At 42.2% G+C, this 14,585-nt stretch overlaps 2 protein-coding genes across 2 annotated transcripts; both read left to right on the top strand.

Annotated features, from left to right (window-relative positions):
* Positions 1 to 263: 263 nt before the first annotated feature.
* LOC113013932 (scavenger receptor cysteine-rich domain-containing protein DMBT1-like) lies at positions 264 to 8,783 on the top strand (the record flags this gene model as incomplete). Its single annotated transcript, XM_080295625.1, has 10 exons — positions 264 to 579; positions 703 to 1,014; positions 1,160 to 1,496; positions 2,113 to 2,139; positions 3,596 to 3,685; positions 4,079 to 4,161; positions 5,623 to 5,937; positions 6,061 to 6,372; positions 7,647 to 7,779; positions 8,499 to 8,783. Coding segments are annotated over 10 exons (2,208 nt in total), but the record flags the coding sequence as incomplete, so codon positions are not given.
* Positions 8,784 to 8,869: 86 nt separating this feature from the next.
* On the top strand, positions 8,870 to 14,273 carry LOC113019146 (uncharacterized). The gene is made up of 2 exons (XM_026162690.2): positions 8,870 to 8,980; positions 9,701 to 14,273. Exons 1-2 carry the CDS (start codon positions 8,927 to 8,929, stop codon positions 12,182 to 12,184), a joined length of 2,538 nt encoding a protein of 845 aa, XP_026018475.2. The 5' UTR covers positions 8,870 to 8,926; the 3' UTR covers positions 12,185 to 14,273.
* Positions 14,274 to 14,585: the final 312 nt, after the last annotated feature.

The following is a 14,585-nucleotide window of genomic DNA, read 5'->3' as shown; positions in this document are numbered from 1 at the left end:
CTCACTTTCGTGCAGAAACTGAAAAGATTTGGCTTGATAATGTCAACTGTTCAGGAAACGAAAGTTCTCTAAATGAGTGTCAACACAGTGAATTTGGAAGACACAAATGTGGATATGATCGGAGTGCTGGTGTGATTTGTTCAGGCGAGAAAACATTTAGATAATGAAGACATTATAAGTCATTCTGTTCTTGTGTGCCACAAATGAAATCTCTCCTATAAAATGTAATGAACATATAAAATAATGGTTATGCCCTTTGTCTGATAGATCTTATCAGGTTAGCTGGGTCTGGATCAACTCGATGCTCTGGCAGAGTAGAAATTTATCACAATAACATCTGGGGAAGAGTCTCTGATGGTGGCTGGGACTTAAATGATGCAGAGGTGGTTTGCGGACAATTAAACTGTGGGACGGCACTGGAAGTTCCTCATTCAGCTCACTTTGGTGCAGGAACTGGACGGATTTGGCTTGATAATGTGGGCTGTTCAGGTACTGAAAGTTCTCTAACTGAATGTAAACACAGTGGATTTGGATCACACAGCTGTGGACAAGGTCAGGATGCTGGTGTCATCTGTTCAGGTAATAAAACTGTTAGATATTGATAACATCATAAGTCATTCTGTTCTTGTGTGTCATATATAAAATCATTCCTATATAATGTAAAGAACATATCAAAACATTTTTATGCCCTATGTTTAATAGATCTGATCAGATTGGCTGGCTCTGGATCGACTCGATGCTCTGGCAGAGTAGAAATTTATCATAAATATATCTGGGGAACAGTCTCTGATTATAACTGGGACCTAAATGATGCTGATGTGGTTTGCAGACAGATAAACTGTGGATCGGCAGTAGATGCTCTTCAACTTGCATACTTTGGTGAAGGAACTGGACAGATTTGGCTCAGTGATGTGACCTGTTCGGGAAATGAAAGTTCTTTAACTGAATGTGAACACTCTGGATGGGGAAACTACTACTCTGGACATTACTACGATGTTGGTGTAATCTGTTCAGGTGACAAAATGAGAACACTTTTAGATATGTAACAATTTGCTTCATAGTCTGTTCAGTGTCATACATTAAAAAAAACAAAAAAACAAGGCACATGTAAGGCACATATATCAAAATGATGGTTTCTTTTGTGACTTATGCTCAAAAGGTCCAATCAGATTAGCTGGATCGACTCGATGTTCTGGCAGAGTAGAAATTTTTCACAATAAAATCTGGGGAACAGTCTGTGATAATGGCTGGGACCTAAATGATGCTGAAGTTGTCTGCAGAGAGTTAAACTGTGGGATGGCACTAGAGGCTCCTCGATCAGCTCACTTTGGTGCAGGAACTGGACAGATTTGGCTTGATGATGTGGCCTGTTCAGGAAAAGAAGGTTCTTTAACTGAGTGTCAACACGGTGGATTTGGAGTAAATACCTGTAAACACGGTGAAGATGCTGGTGTGATCTGTTCAGGTGAGATACATTTGGATCTTCTCAATGTCTAGTAATGCCATGTAAATGTAACTTTTCTGTTTTAGAGCTTTTTCATCCATTCATTGGTGTGTTTTAGATTACGTTCATTGTGAGGAGTCAAATTGAGCTGTACAGTAACCATACTCTGTAGGATTTCGGTAATGAAGTGTTCCATCATTCTCTGTAAATGCAGTTGCGATTCAGAGAGACATAGATTAATTTAGGGGCTTAAAAAAATTAAAGAAACCATACATTTGCTTTCACATCGAGGCTCTCTCTTCACTCAGTTATGTACAGTATAACACTTTTAGACACCCCTAGAGTCGATGGCACTATACCCTAGGCAACAGATCAGGGTTCTGCCCAATGTGAAGGCCAAGCCTGAGAAGGAGATGGAAAAGATAGATAAGAGATACACTTTTATTAGTCCCACACATGGGAAATTTGTTGTGTTACACCAGAAAATGGACAGTGCAAAGTTGCAGCAGTAAAAATGAGGAAAAACCATATACTATAATAAGATAAAAATAATAACTTACTATATAAATCTCATGGTCCTAGGTTGGTGACCCATTTTTTTGAGTATTGTACTTTTATTTCCTCATGTTTTGACTAAAAGTGTTTTGCTTTCTGTTTTGTATTTCTAGCTCTAGTCCTTTGTTCTTTGTTCCCAGGTTTTGTTTCCGTGTTCCCTTTGCTCAGTGTCAAGTTCATGCCTCTGTGCCTGTTGTGTGTTTCCTGTTTTACTTTCGAAGTCTGTGTCTTATGTCAGTGTTTCTGGTTTTACGTCCCTTGTCTCATTAAGTCTGATTTCTCCCAGCTGTGTTTCCCTCCTGTCTCCCATTCCCTGATTACTAGTGTTTATTTAAGCCCTGTGTTTTCCTTGCACTGTGTCATGTCATTCCCTCACCGTGCTGTGTTTTGCCTCCGTGTTTCTAGTAATGTTCTAGCTTTCTGTCTCTTGGTTTCTTTTCTAGTTTCTCAGTTTTTAAGTTGGATATTCATGTTTTTAGTTTAGTTCCCGGGTATTTCATGTTTGTATGTTCTCCAGCAATAAAGCTGCCTCCTTTAGTTAATCACTCAATTTCTGAGTCCTACATTTGGGTCTGAGTCCTACACCTCCTGCCTGTTACTCACCTTGACAATACAATAGAATAAAATACTATATACAACAGAATACTATGTTGTCAGAAAAATTGCACTCAGTGGTATTGCACGTGTATGTCTGTCTGTGCATATGTGGTAATCTGTAAAGTCTCTTGTTATGGAGTCCAACAGCAGTAGGAAGGAAAGACCTGCGGAGTCTCTCTGTCCCACACCGTGGGTGCCGCAGCCTGACCCTGAAGGAGCTGCTCAGTGCTGTCAGAGTCTCCTGCATGGGGTGGGAGATGTTGTCCAACAGGGATGACAGCTTAGCCACCATTCTCCTCTCACTCACCACCTCCACTTGGTCCAGAGGGCATCCTAGAACAGAGCTGGCCCTCCAGATCAGCCTGTTCAGTCTCTTCCTGTCTCCAGCTGAGATGGTGCCGTCCCAGCAGACCACATGTTAAAACATGGCCAAGGCCAACACAGAGTCATAGAAGGTCTTCAGCAGCGGGTCCTTCACTCCTAAAGACCTGAGTCTCTGCAGCAGGTACAGCCTGCTCTGCCCTTTCCTGTAGAGAGCATCTGAATCATGAGTCCAGTCCAGTTCATTGTTCAGATGAACCCAAGGTACCTGTAGCTGTCCAGAGCCTCAATGTCCATACCTTTTGTGTTTAGTATAGTGGAGGATGTTTGTGCCTGCAGAAGTCTACCACCAGCTCCTTGGTTTTTTTCAGTGTTGATCTGGAGGTTGTTCTGCTGGCACCAGTCCACAAAGCCTTGGGTCAGTTCTCTGTAATCCTTGTCTTGCCCATCAGTGATGAGGCCGACTATTGCAAAGTCATCAGAGAACTTCTGCAGGAAGCACTGGGTGAAGTTGTGAGAGAAGTCTACAGTGTAGATGGTAAAGAGGAACAGAGCCAGAACCATTTCCCGTGGGGCCCCCCGTACTGCTGATGACCCAGTCCTGAGTTCTCACATACTGTGGTCGGTCAGTGAGGTAGTCTAGTATGCGAGGTGATGGTCCACTCCTGTGTTCTCCAGATTCTCCTTCATGACTGTGGGAAGAATGGTGTTGAAGGCACTGGAGAAATTGGAGAACAGGATTCTCACAGTGGTCCCAGCGGTCTCCAGGTGAGAAAGGGAATGATGTAGGAGGTGAATGATGGCATCATCTACTCCAATTCCAAGCTGATAGGCAAACTGAAGTGGGTCCAGTGATGAGCTCATTAGGGTATTGGCTTTAATCCTGCTCAGTTCTCTCGTAACCTGGATGGTTGAGAGAGACAAGCTGGAGCCGTGTGCTGGATGTGTATTGGCTACTGTGGCAGCCCCCCCCCCCCCCCCCCCCCCCCCAGGCAGAGTTCTATTCTTTGTGGCGCAAGATGGTTCTAAGGCCTCTCCAGAATTTGCTAACATCGTTCTACTGAATCTGGTTCTCCATCTTCTGCCTGTAGCTGTCCTTCCCATTCCTGATCAGTCCTTTTAGCTCTCTCTATTCCTTTTTCCGTTGCTCCTTGTCTTCAGAAGTGAAGGCTCTCCTCTTCTGCTTCAGAACGGCTTTTATTTCTCGGGTGATCAAAGGTTTGTGTTTGGAAAAACACTGCACGGTGGGTACGGTGTTATCCATGCATAAGTTAATGTAATCCATAATGCAGGTCGCAAGGCTGTCAATGTCCTCCCAGTGGTCGTCACAGAGCATCTCCCAAACAGTGGACTCAAAACAGTTCTTAACCCTCTGGGGTCGAGGGACGCACCGGCGCCTAAAAATCACATGACCAATTTCAGACAACACAGCTACAAGATGTAGCGACTCTGAGTCTCCATTTCAACTTGGGTCGAAAGTGCGGACTTCAAACTATATACCAGTTTTTGAATTGTGTCGATGGGCGACATAAAACCAGAGTTATGATAAAAAATACACGCATTGTTTTTTTTCTGAACAAAACAGTGGTGTTTACAGCGGGAAGAACGGTAAAAACTGTGTTTTCTACAGATGGCGCTAACAAACACTCTCTGCTTGCGATTGAGAAGGGGAAGTTTTAGGAAGGACACAGAAATGAATAGAGCTTCTGTAACAGGCTGCCACACAAGAGGTGCGCTGGAGTTGAAAAACAAACAAACAAACAAACAAGAAAATTCAGACAAATCTGAGTAAAGTGACATGGAAGAAATGGGATGATACTAGAGACAAGGCTCTGCCCAACACCTCAGGGAAGTAGACACCAGCTAATCTGTCTTCCTAATGGTCTGAAGTGCCCAATATACCCTGAAGATCCGGAACAGAGCAGAGAGCAGCCTGGCAGAGAGCTAACATGTGGTCTAACCCAGAGGAAAGACACTGAGCCCAGCAAATACATGGAGCTCGTTAATCCACCTGTTTTAACCGTCAGTGTTATCTCATTCGAAATAATATTGTAAACTCGGGTAACTGTATGTTGGGTCTGTGTTTCCACAAGCCCCACTAGTCTAGAGACTTATTCTCGTTAACGACAAAAACAAGATGAACATCTTTTACTTGCTAACAAGGGAGGCCCCAGCCGGTGTCTCAGAAAGCACTCTGAATCCTGTTTTCCCAACGACGGCCTCCGCTTGCTGCCTTTTGTTGGGAAAACAGTTCACACAATACACATCACAGCAAAGCACCTCCCACATGGTTCTAAGACAAGGCACTATGTGTGTGTATGTGTAAACATCTGTATGCATGTGAGAGTGTGTGTGTGTGTGTGTGTGTGTGCGTGTGTGAGAATGTGTGCGTGTGTGTTTGAGTGAGTGTGTGAGAATGTGTGTGTCTCTGTATGCATGACTTCCTGCTCACCAAAATAATCATAAAAGCAGGAAGCAACATCACAAGAAACAGATCTTCCAGATCCAGAGAACATATCTGCAATAAAAGCCTCTCCAGCCAGTGGTCCGAGACAAAGGAATGTCTTGATCCTATAGATTGAACTCAGACCTTAAAAATTTAAGAAGCACAATGACAACATTCAACAATTAGACTTTACACTGTGCTTGGACATTAAAAGTATTGCATGAACTATCCCAACCTTATCTTTGTGTTTTGTTTTCAGCTGTACCAATGATCTTAACTGGATCTGGATCGAGTCGATGCTCTGGGAGAGTAGAAATTTATCACAATAACATACGGGGAACGGTTTGTGATAATGGCTGGGACTTAAATGATGCAGAGGTGGTTTGCAGACAGTTAAACTGTGGGACGGCACTGGAAGCTCCTCATTCAGCTCACTTTGGTGCAGGAACTGGACAGATTTGGCTTGATAATGTGGGCTGTTCAGGTACTGAAACCTCTCTCACTAAGTGTCGACACAGTGGATTTGGATCACACAGCTGTGGACATGGTCAGGATGCTGGTGTGATCTGTTCAGGTGAGAAAACTGTTAAATATTCAAGACATTATAGATCAGCCTATTCTTGTGTGTCATATGAGAAATCTTTTATATATAATAAAATTAACATATCAAAATTTTGTTATGTCCTTTGTCTGATAGATCTGATCAGATTAGCTGGCTTTGGATCAACTCGATGCTCTGGCAGAGTAGAAGTTTATCACAATAACATCTGGGGAACAGTCTCTGATTTTAACTGGGACCTAAACGATGCTGATGTGGTTTGCAGACAGATAAACTGTGGGTCAGCACTAGAGGTTCCACGACTTGCTTATTTTGGTGAAGGATTGGGACCGATTTGGCTTGGTGATGTGACCTGTTCAGGAAATGAAAGTTCTCTAACTGAATGTCAACACTCTGGATGGGGAAACTACTACAGTGAACATCACTACGATGTTAGTGTCATTTGTTCAGGTGAGACAACTTATAGATAGAGAACAATTTCCTCATGGTGTCTTTAGTGTCATACATATATGTGGAAGGTCTATCCTTCACATAGAGCCACATAGATCTCCGATGTTGTTTCTGGGATCAGCTGGAGCCACTTGCAAAGCTTGGGAGTCACTGCACCTAGTGCTTGAAGTTATATGTATGTGTATATTTAATATAAGTTAAATATATTAAAAAAGTAGTTTGTCTTGTGACTTATGCTTAAAAGGTCCAATCAGATTAGCTGGATTAACTTGATGCAGAGTAGAAATTTATCACAATAACATCTGGGGAACAGTCTTTGATGACAGCTGGAACTTAAATGATGCAGATATTTAAACTGTGGGACAGCACTAGAGGCTCCTCATTCAGCCCACGTTGCTGCAGGAACACACCCTCATTGCTTCTATCATTAGAAGGGAGCTGTGGTGATCAGTGTTGGGAAGGTTACTTTTAAAATGTATTCCATTACAGAATACAGAATACATGCTCCAAAATGTATTCTGTAACATATTCCGTTACGTTACTCAATGACAGTAACGTATTCTGAATACTTTGGATTACTTAATATATTATCATGCTTTTTACAACAACGTGAATGTACTATTGCTGTGTGATTTATTACTATTACTGAAGGTCCGCGACACGGACTACACTGCCCATGATGCTACATTCTTTAGAGCTATGCTTGTAGCATTCTGCCTGTTAGCTTAGCACAACAACAACAACAACGAAAAGGCGCTCTCTCACCCAGGAAACACACAGTCACAGAGAGAGAGAGAGAGCGTCGCCCTGTAACCACGGCAACCGTAACGCTGCCGCCTGGAACAACAGAACGTAGCTGTCAAACAAAACCCAAACAGTCCTGACCCGCGACAAAATGAAACAGGAAAGTACCGCAGTGTAATCCATTTATTTCAACAAAGTAACTGTATTCTGAATACCACCTTTTTAAACGGTAACTGTAACGGAATACAGTTACTCATATTTTGTATTTTAAATACGTAAGGGCGGTACATGTATTCCGTTACTCCCCAACACTGGTGGTGATGTCAGTGTTTGTGTACAATATGACCAATGACTAGAGTGAAATGGGCCTATTACAGTTATCTATGGTTTATCCCCTTTGGGTTTTCATCAGGAGGGACATTCAGCATAAAACTCAGCTAAACAAAACATGACGAGCTACCCACTGTGGCGACTCCTTGTGACATGGAAAAGTAGTTTTTACAGTTAGCTGTGATCTTTTGTTTTGCCAGCATGCGGCAGGGCTGTGGAAAGCACAGAAAGTTGGCCCTGGCAGGTCACTATAAGCCACAATGGAGAGTTTCGGTGTGGGGGGTCCTTAATCACCAACCAGTGGGTGCTGACAGCTGCTTCCTGCATATCACAGTAAGTCACTGTTGCCAATTTAAATTTCTGTGTGATGATGTTGCAAATGACCATTACTCCTCAGTTTACAACTAGCTTAACCTCTTAAGCTCCAACGCCCCCTGATACTGGGGCAAAAGGCAGGAGATCAGGTAGGCTTGGGGCTTAAGAGGTTAAGATTTACAGGTTATCATTCTACTTATTTTCTGAAGGTCAGGAGTTTTTAATATCTTAAAAAAATTATTCTACAGAAATACATTTCCAGAAACAATTTTTTAGGGCAACAAGAATCGTTGGACCCTCAGTGTGACGTGGCAGACCACGTGAGTTCACTATTGTGATGGGATCAAGCAGATCGCTTCTGGAGGTTGTCCAAATCTGAGATGTAACTGCTGTCCAAAATGTTTAGCATAAAGACATACAATGGGGAAAGGCTAGCCTAGCTGTTTGTTAATAATAATAATAATAATAATAATAATAATAATAATAATAATAATTTCACAGATATCTTTAAATCATTATCCCTGCCAATAATTAACCCCAAACACAGAAACACACACACAAGGAGAAAAAAGAGCTTTGAAAGTAATGATTCCATTTTTGCACAATAAATCACTGATGTGTCCATTTTCAAGATCACATGAACAGTACCTGGTTTGAAATGTGATCTTGACCAAATCAAGCTAATAGAAAAGAAAAAAAAACAACAAACCATTCTTTTTCACAATTTTTAAATTTAGTAACCTGACAGAGGTCCATCTCGGCTGCCACAACCAGTCAGATTTATGCTCCAGCAAAATGTCTCGAACATTAGAAGACATCATCTGCCATCCTGATTTCAACAACAACACACATGAGAACGACATTTGTCTTCTGAAGCTGTCAGTTCCTGTGACTTTCACAGACTACATTCAGCCAGTCTGCTTAGCCTCATCAAAAAGCACTTTCCACAGTGGGACAAGCAGCTGGATTACTGATATATGTGAAAATGGTAAGTATATAAAATATTTTTTAATTTTCTAGGAATGTACAGGTTTTTTTTTTAAAGCTCTTCTATTTCTTTTTACAATTCGGTAACGATTCCTTCCTGAACATCCTGCGTGAAGTAAATGTACCAGTAGTGGGAAACAATGAGTGTCAGTGCTACTATGAAGGTGACAAAGTGATCATGGAGAACATGATCTGTGCTGGGCTCAGCGCTGGAGAGAAGGATTCATGTCAGGTGATCCCAAAGATTCATGTATAATGTCACTCCTTGATTAGTGCTGTGAGAATTATGTGTTACTTTCATATTGGATTGTTTTTTCTGTTATTGTATCGACCTTACTGATATTATAGACTGTTAGCTTTCACGACTCAACCAAGATGATTTATTACTCAATCGAGTTTCAGCACAGTTGGATATGCAAAAAATATCTTATCGAAACTTCTGGGAAATTTTTTATCAGTGACATCATAGTCGTAAATGCACTTGAGTGCCTAAGTGCAACAGGTCAACCACAAAAACACAAAAAAACCCACAAACCCCCCCACAAAAACAAGCTTTAAAATTAATTCTCAGTGGGGACTAGTAAGGCGCTTCAGTGTCTGTTTAGCTTTTTCTGTCCTTGAAGAAGCCTCCTCTTAACATATAAGCGAATCAAAAATATATTTGTGATTGTTTGATAGCTATCCAGTTGCAGCTTGTAGAAATCGTTCACACTTACTTAGAGACTCTCCTTTCATTTTTAGATGGGCTGACTGTTTCATTTTGTTACTGTCTTTGTGACTGTTAAAGTTAATTACAGACTCATAAATAAAATAATAGCTTAGATTGAGGTAAGCAAACTGCATTTTAGGTTAGCGTTCATAATATTCATGCTTTAGCAGGATCAACACAGAAACAGGTGTAACTAAAAGGTATTTCTCTGCCTTCAGAACTTTGATCTTTCTTTTCTCACAGGGTAACTTAGGGGGACAACTAATGACAAAGAGAGGCTTTGAATGGCTCCAGAGTGGAGTTGTGACTTTTAATGATGACTGTGCAAGACCTGCAGTCTTCACTCGTGTGTCAGAGTACCAAAATTGGATCAAGGACACCGTCACTGGCACTCAACCAAACTTTGTTACCTTCACCTCGTTGGGCCCTGACAGTGACTTTTATTTCACCTGTCCAACATCATCAACTCTTCCTGTCCCCACCACTGTCTCTACTGCTGTCCCCACCGCTGTCTCTACTCCTGTCCCCACCACTGTCCCAACTACTGCCCACACTACTGTCCATTCTAGTGTCCCCACTGCTGTCCCTTCTAGTATCCCCACAACTGACCCTACTGCTGCTTATTCTACTGCTGTCCCCAACACTGTCCCTTCCACCTTCCCCACCACTATCCCTACTCCTGCCCCCAGCACTGTCCCTACTGCCGTTTCCCCCAGTGTCCCTTCCACTGTCTCCACCACAATTCCCACAATTGTCCCTACAGCTGTCCTTACAACTGCACCTTGTACTGTCCCCACCGCTGTCCCTTCTAGTAACCCCACCACTGATTTTCCTACTGTCCCTACTGCTGTCCCCACCACTGCCCTTCCTACTATTTCCACTATTGTCCCTACTGCTGTTCTCACCACTGTCCCTACTCCAGCCCCCAGCACTGACCCCACCATCTCCCCTAGTCCTATCCCAACTAGCCCCACCATCTCCACTACTCCTATCCCAACCACTTTCCCCACCACTGTCCCTCCTGCTGTCCCTTCTACTGTCCCTTCTACTATCCCCACTGTTTCTTCTACTTCTGTCCCCATGACCAACCCTACTGCTGTTTCCCCTATTGTCTCCTCCACTGATCACACCACTGTTCTCACCATTCTCCCTACTGCTTTCCCCGCCACTGTCGATCTGACTGTGTCCACCACAGTCCCCACCACTGCCCTTCCTACTATTCCGACCATTCTCCCTACTGCTTTCCCCACCACTGTCCCTGCTACTGTCCCCACAACTGTCCCTACTCCTGCCATCAGCATTGTCCCTCCTACTGTCCCTTCTACTATCCCCAGTGCTTCTTCTATTTCTGTCCCCACGACCGACCCTACTGCTGTTTCCCCTATTGTCTCCTCTACTGTCCCCACCACTGTTCCCACCATTCTCCCTACTCCAGCCCCCAGCACAGTCCCTTCTACGGGCCCCACGACATTCCCTACTGCTGTTTCCACAATTGTCCTTTCCACTGTCTCCACCACAGTTCCCACAGTTGTTCCTACTGCTGTCCTTACAACTTCCCCTTCTACTGTGCCCACCACTGTCCCAACTACTGCCCCCACTGCTGTCCACACTGCTGTGCCCACCACTGTCCCTACTGCTTTCCCCCCCATTCTCTCCTCCACTTTCCCCACTACTGTTCCCACCATTCTCCCTACTGCTTTCCCCGCCACTGTCCATCCGACTGTGTCCACCACTGCCCTACCTACTGTCACTACTCCTAGCCACACCACCTCCACTACTCCTATCCCAACCACTGTCCCCACCACTGTTACTACTCCTAGCCACACCACCTCCACTACTCCTATCCCAACCACTGTCCCCACCACTGTTACTACTCCTAGCCACAACACCTCCCCTACTCCTATCCCAACCACTGTCCCCACCACTGTTACTACTCCTAGCCACACCACCTCCCCTACTCCTATCCCAACCACTGTCCCCACCACTGTTACTACTCCTAGCCACACCACCTCCCCTACTCCTATCCCAACCACTGTCCCCACCACTGTCACTACTCCTAGCCACACCACCTCCACTACTCCTATCCCAACCACTGTCCCCACCACTGTTACTACTCCTAGCCACACCACCTCCCCTACTCCTATCCCAACCACTGTCCCCACCACTGTTACTACTCCTAGCCACACCACCTCCCCTAGTCCTATCCCAATCACTGTCCCCACCAATGTCCCTTCTACTATTCCTGCTGCTTCTTCTACTTCTCTACCCAGGACTGACCCTACTGCTGTTTCCCCTATTGTCCCTTCAACTGTCCCCACCACTGTTTCCACCACTGCACTTCCTACTGTTCCCACTACTGCCCTTACTGCTGTTTCCCCCATTGTCCCTTCCACGGTTTCAACAATTGTCCCTACCACTGTCCCTTCTAGTAACCCCACCACTGCTATTCCTACTGTCCCCACCGCTGTACCCACTGCTGCTTCTTCTACTGCTTTCCCCACCACTGTCCATCCGACTGTGCCCACCACTGCCCTTCCTACTACACCCACCATTTTCCCTACAGCTGTCCCCACCACTGTCCCCACTGCTGTCCCCGCCACTACCTCCACCACAGGTAACAGTAAAATTGATAGTGGTGAAAACCTGGTCCACTTCACTCACTTCACCTCTCTCTGTGTTCTTCTTGTGTTGCTCCATGTATTCGTTGGACTGGTTGAATATAACTAAACACATTTACTTAAGTCTTGTACCTGAATACACACTTTAAATACTTTTACTTCAATAGTAATTTAGTACTTTCCTTTTACGTCATTTTTTATATTTGAGGGGAATTGCATCTTTCTCTCCAATATATTTATGAGACAATGATTCAACATTTTGAAACAAAATGATCTAAATTTGAAAATGGAAAATATTTTGCCGTTTCGAGTTTCTCAAATTACAGTGATGGGTAAATGGGTTTGTTTTTATATGGCACTTTTCTCCTCATAGCACTCAAAGCAACTTGCCACTATGCCATAGTTACCCTACCAGCATGCTATACATTTTCTATGTAACTGCTTCCATCACATGCTCTTGCTCAAGGATATTTGGCATGCATATTTGCAGTGTAAGGTTTTAATTACACTGATTAATCTTTTAAGCTCTTAATTTAATAAATTAAAAACATATTATTTATTAGATCAAGTATTTCTTTCTTTTTGTTTAGTTTAGTTTTTCTTTTGTTGTTGTCTTGCAGCAGAAATTTTCATCTACAAGTCTCAGAACTTTAACAAAGTGTTTTTCTTTTTCTGTGAACTGAATGAGGATGTTTTAAGAATTATAATGCCTAAGTTTATACTGTACACAAGGTTTCTGGAAATACTCCCATAAAAATAAACCCACACATTGTTTCGATTACTAGAAATGACTTACTAGAAATGAATTACTAGGCTTGTTCAACCTGTGACACTGCTCATAAGGCAGGAAGAAAAAAGTCTGTCGAGTTATGAATGATCATTTCCTCATTGTTAAAGATGACATGACATGACTCATTTTCTCTTGACATTTCCTTCACGATGAACATAGAAAAGAAAAGAAAACAAACAGCAACTGAAAGCCATTGCTGTAAAGACGTGGCAGAGTATTACAAAGAAGGAAACCCAGCCTCTGGTGATGTCCATGATTTTAAGGCTTCAGGCTTTCATTGAAAATGAACATTTTATTTTAAATTATTGAATTTGTCAAATTACTTTTGAACCCCTGGAGTGAATGAATCGTGTTAAAAAGTGCTTTAGTTCCTCACATTTTTATTCTTGATTTTAAATCCACTGAATCAAAGCTGAGAATCTGTCCTTCAACTGAATCTGAATCGTTTCATTTAAAAAATAACTGTTTACAAAGCCAAAATTTGAAAATAAGTTCTCTCTGTCTCAGCATTTATGGAACTACATGTAAAAATGTGTGTCCATCTTCAGGGGTATTGTTGCATCAGCAACTGAAGACCAAGAGAAAAATCTGGAGGTTAGTTCATGACATATAATTGCTAAAAAATGCTATTTGTTTTCAGTCAGATTAATATTATTTGTTTAGTATTGTAATTTATTTGATGATCTGGAACATGTAAGTGTGACAGATATGCAAAAAAAAGAATAAAAAAGAATAAAAAAAGAAACCAGGAAGACAGAAAACAGTTCTTCACAGCACCGCATACTAATTTACAAGGGTGTGTGTGTTTCTACTTACAAAGAAATGAACTGTATTTAATAAGTATGGCGGTTTCATTTTAATAGATAAAGAAAAAAAAGACTCATTATGCAAAAGTTACAAATCAGTTTGCATTTAATTGAGTAAAATAAGTATTTGATCCTCTGCAACCCAGCCAGAATCAATCAATTAAAACACACATGTTTGGGCACCTTTCTCACAGAGAGAGGGAGAGTTGAGTTATGAAACAACAAATCTTTGTATGAGAAAACAGTCTAAATTCTGATCTAATCTAACAAAGGGGGTTCTAACAGCAGTTTAACATTTTGGATCCGTCCAAAAACAATTACCAGAAGTCCCGTCGCTCCACAATAGTCAACTTAGGCAGGTTTTACTTTTGATCCAATTAAATAATTAAAAAATAATGACACCAAAATTAAAATTGAATGGATGATTTTTAGAGCTGTTTTCATCGTTTCAATATAGTCTATAGTCTCCTGGATGTATAAATTGTATTTTACAAAATATTTCTCCTGTGTCAGTGTTTGAAATTTGTTATGATGTCTGAAATGCTGTTTCATGCATAAAAAAGAACAATGTTTAAATACAAATAAATATATTCAACTACAAAGATCTCTGTGTGTGTGTGCTATTTTTGTCAGCACTTACATTACTCAATTTCCAAAAACACACGGTAAAATGAGTGAAATTTTCACCTCTGCAGGTGATGTTTGAATCGCTGTCAGTGCCCGGTGAAGTGAAGGTCACAAAGCCTGGTAGTTTCCCAATGAAAATGTCACTTATCCATTTCTAGTACAGAAATCAATCTGGACACATGAGCGTGGATTTGAATCAATGGTACGTGTGAGTACAAGAAAACAATGATTGGAATACAATGTGCTTAAGTTTGCTCAGATGATAGGGTCCAGCTGAAGATCAGAGG

Source organism: Astatotilapia calliptera, chromosome 3 (assembly GCF_964374335.1).
Source record: "Astatotilapia calliptera chromosome 3, fAstCal68.1, whole genome shotgun sequence".
NCBI classification, from domain to species: Eukaryota; Metazoa; Chordata; class Actinopteri; order Cichliformes; family Cichlidae; genus Astatotilapia; species Astatotilapia calliptera.
The sequence above is the reverse complement of the archived record's forward strand: the minus strand, read 5'-3'. Positions and strand labels throughout refer to the sequence as shown.

What these genes read in the sequence shown, in the direction of transcription:
- LOC113019146 (XM_026162690.2), top strand. Translation starts at nt 8,927, where the DNA reads ATGGAGAACATGATCTGTGCTGGGCTCAGCGCTGGAGAGAAGGATTCA. An exon ending in GAGAGAAGGATTCATGTCAG is followed by an intron (nt 8,981 to 9,700) that starts GTGATCCCAAAG and finishes CTTTTCTCACAG; the next exon opens with GGTAACTTAGGGGGACAACT.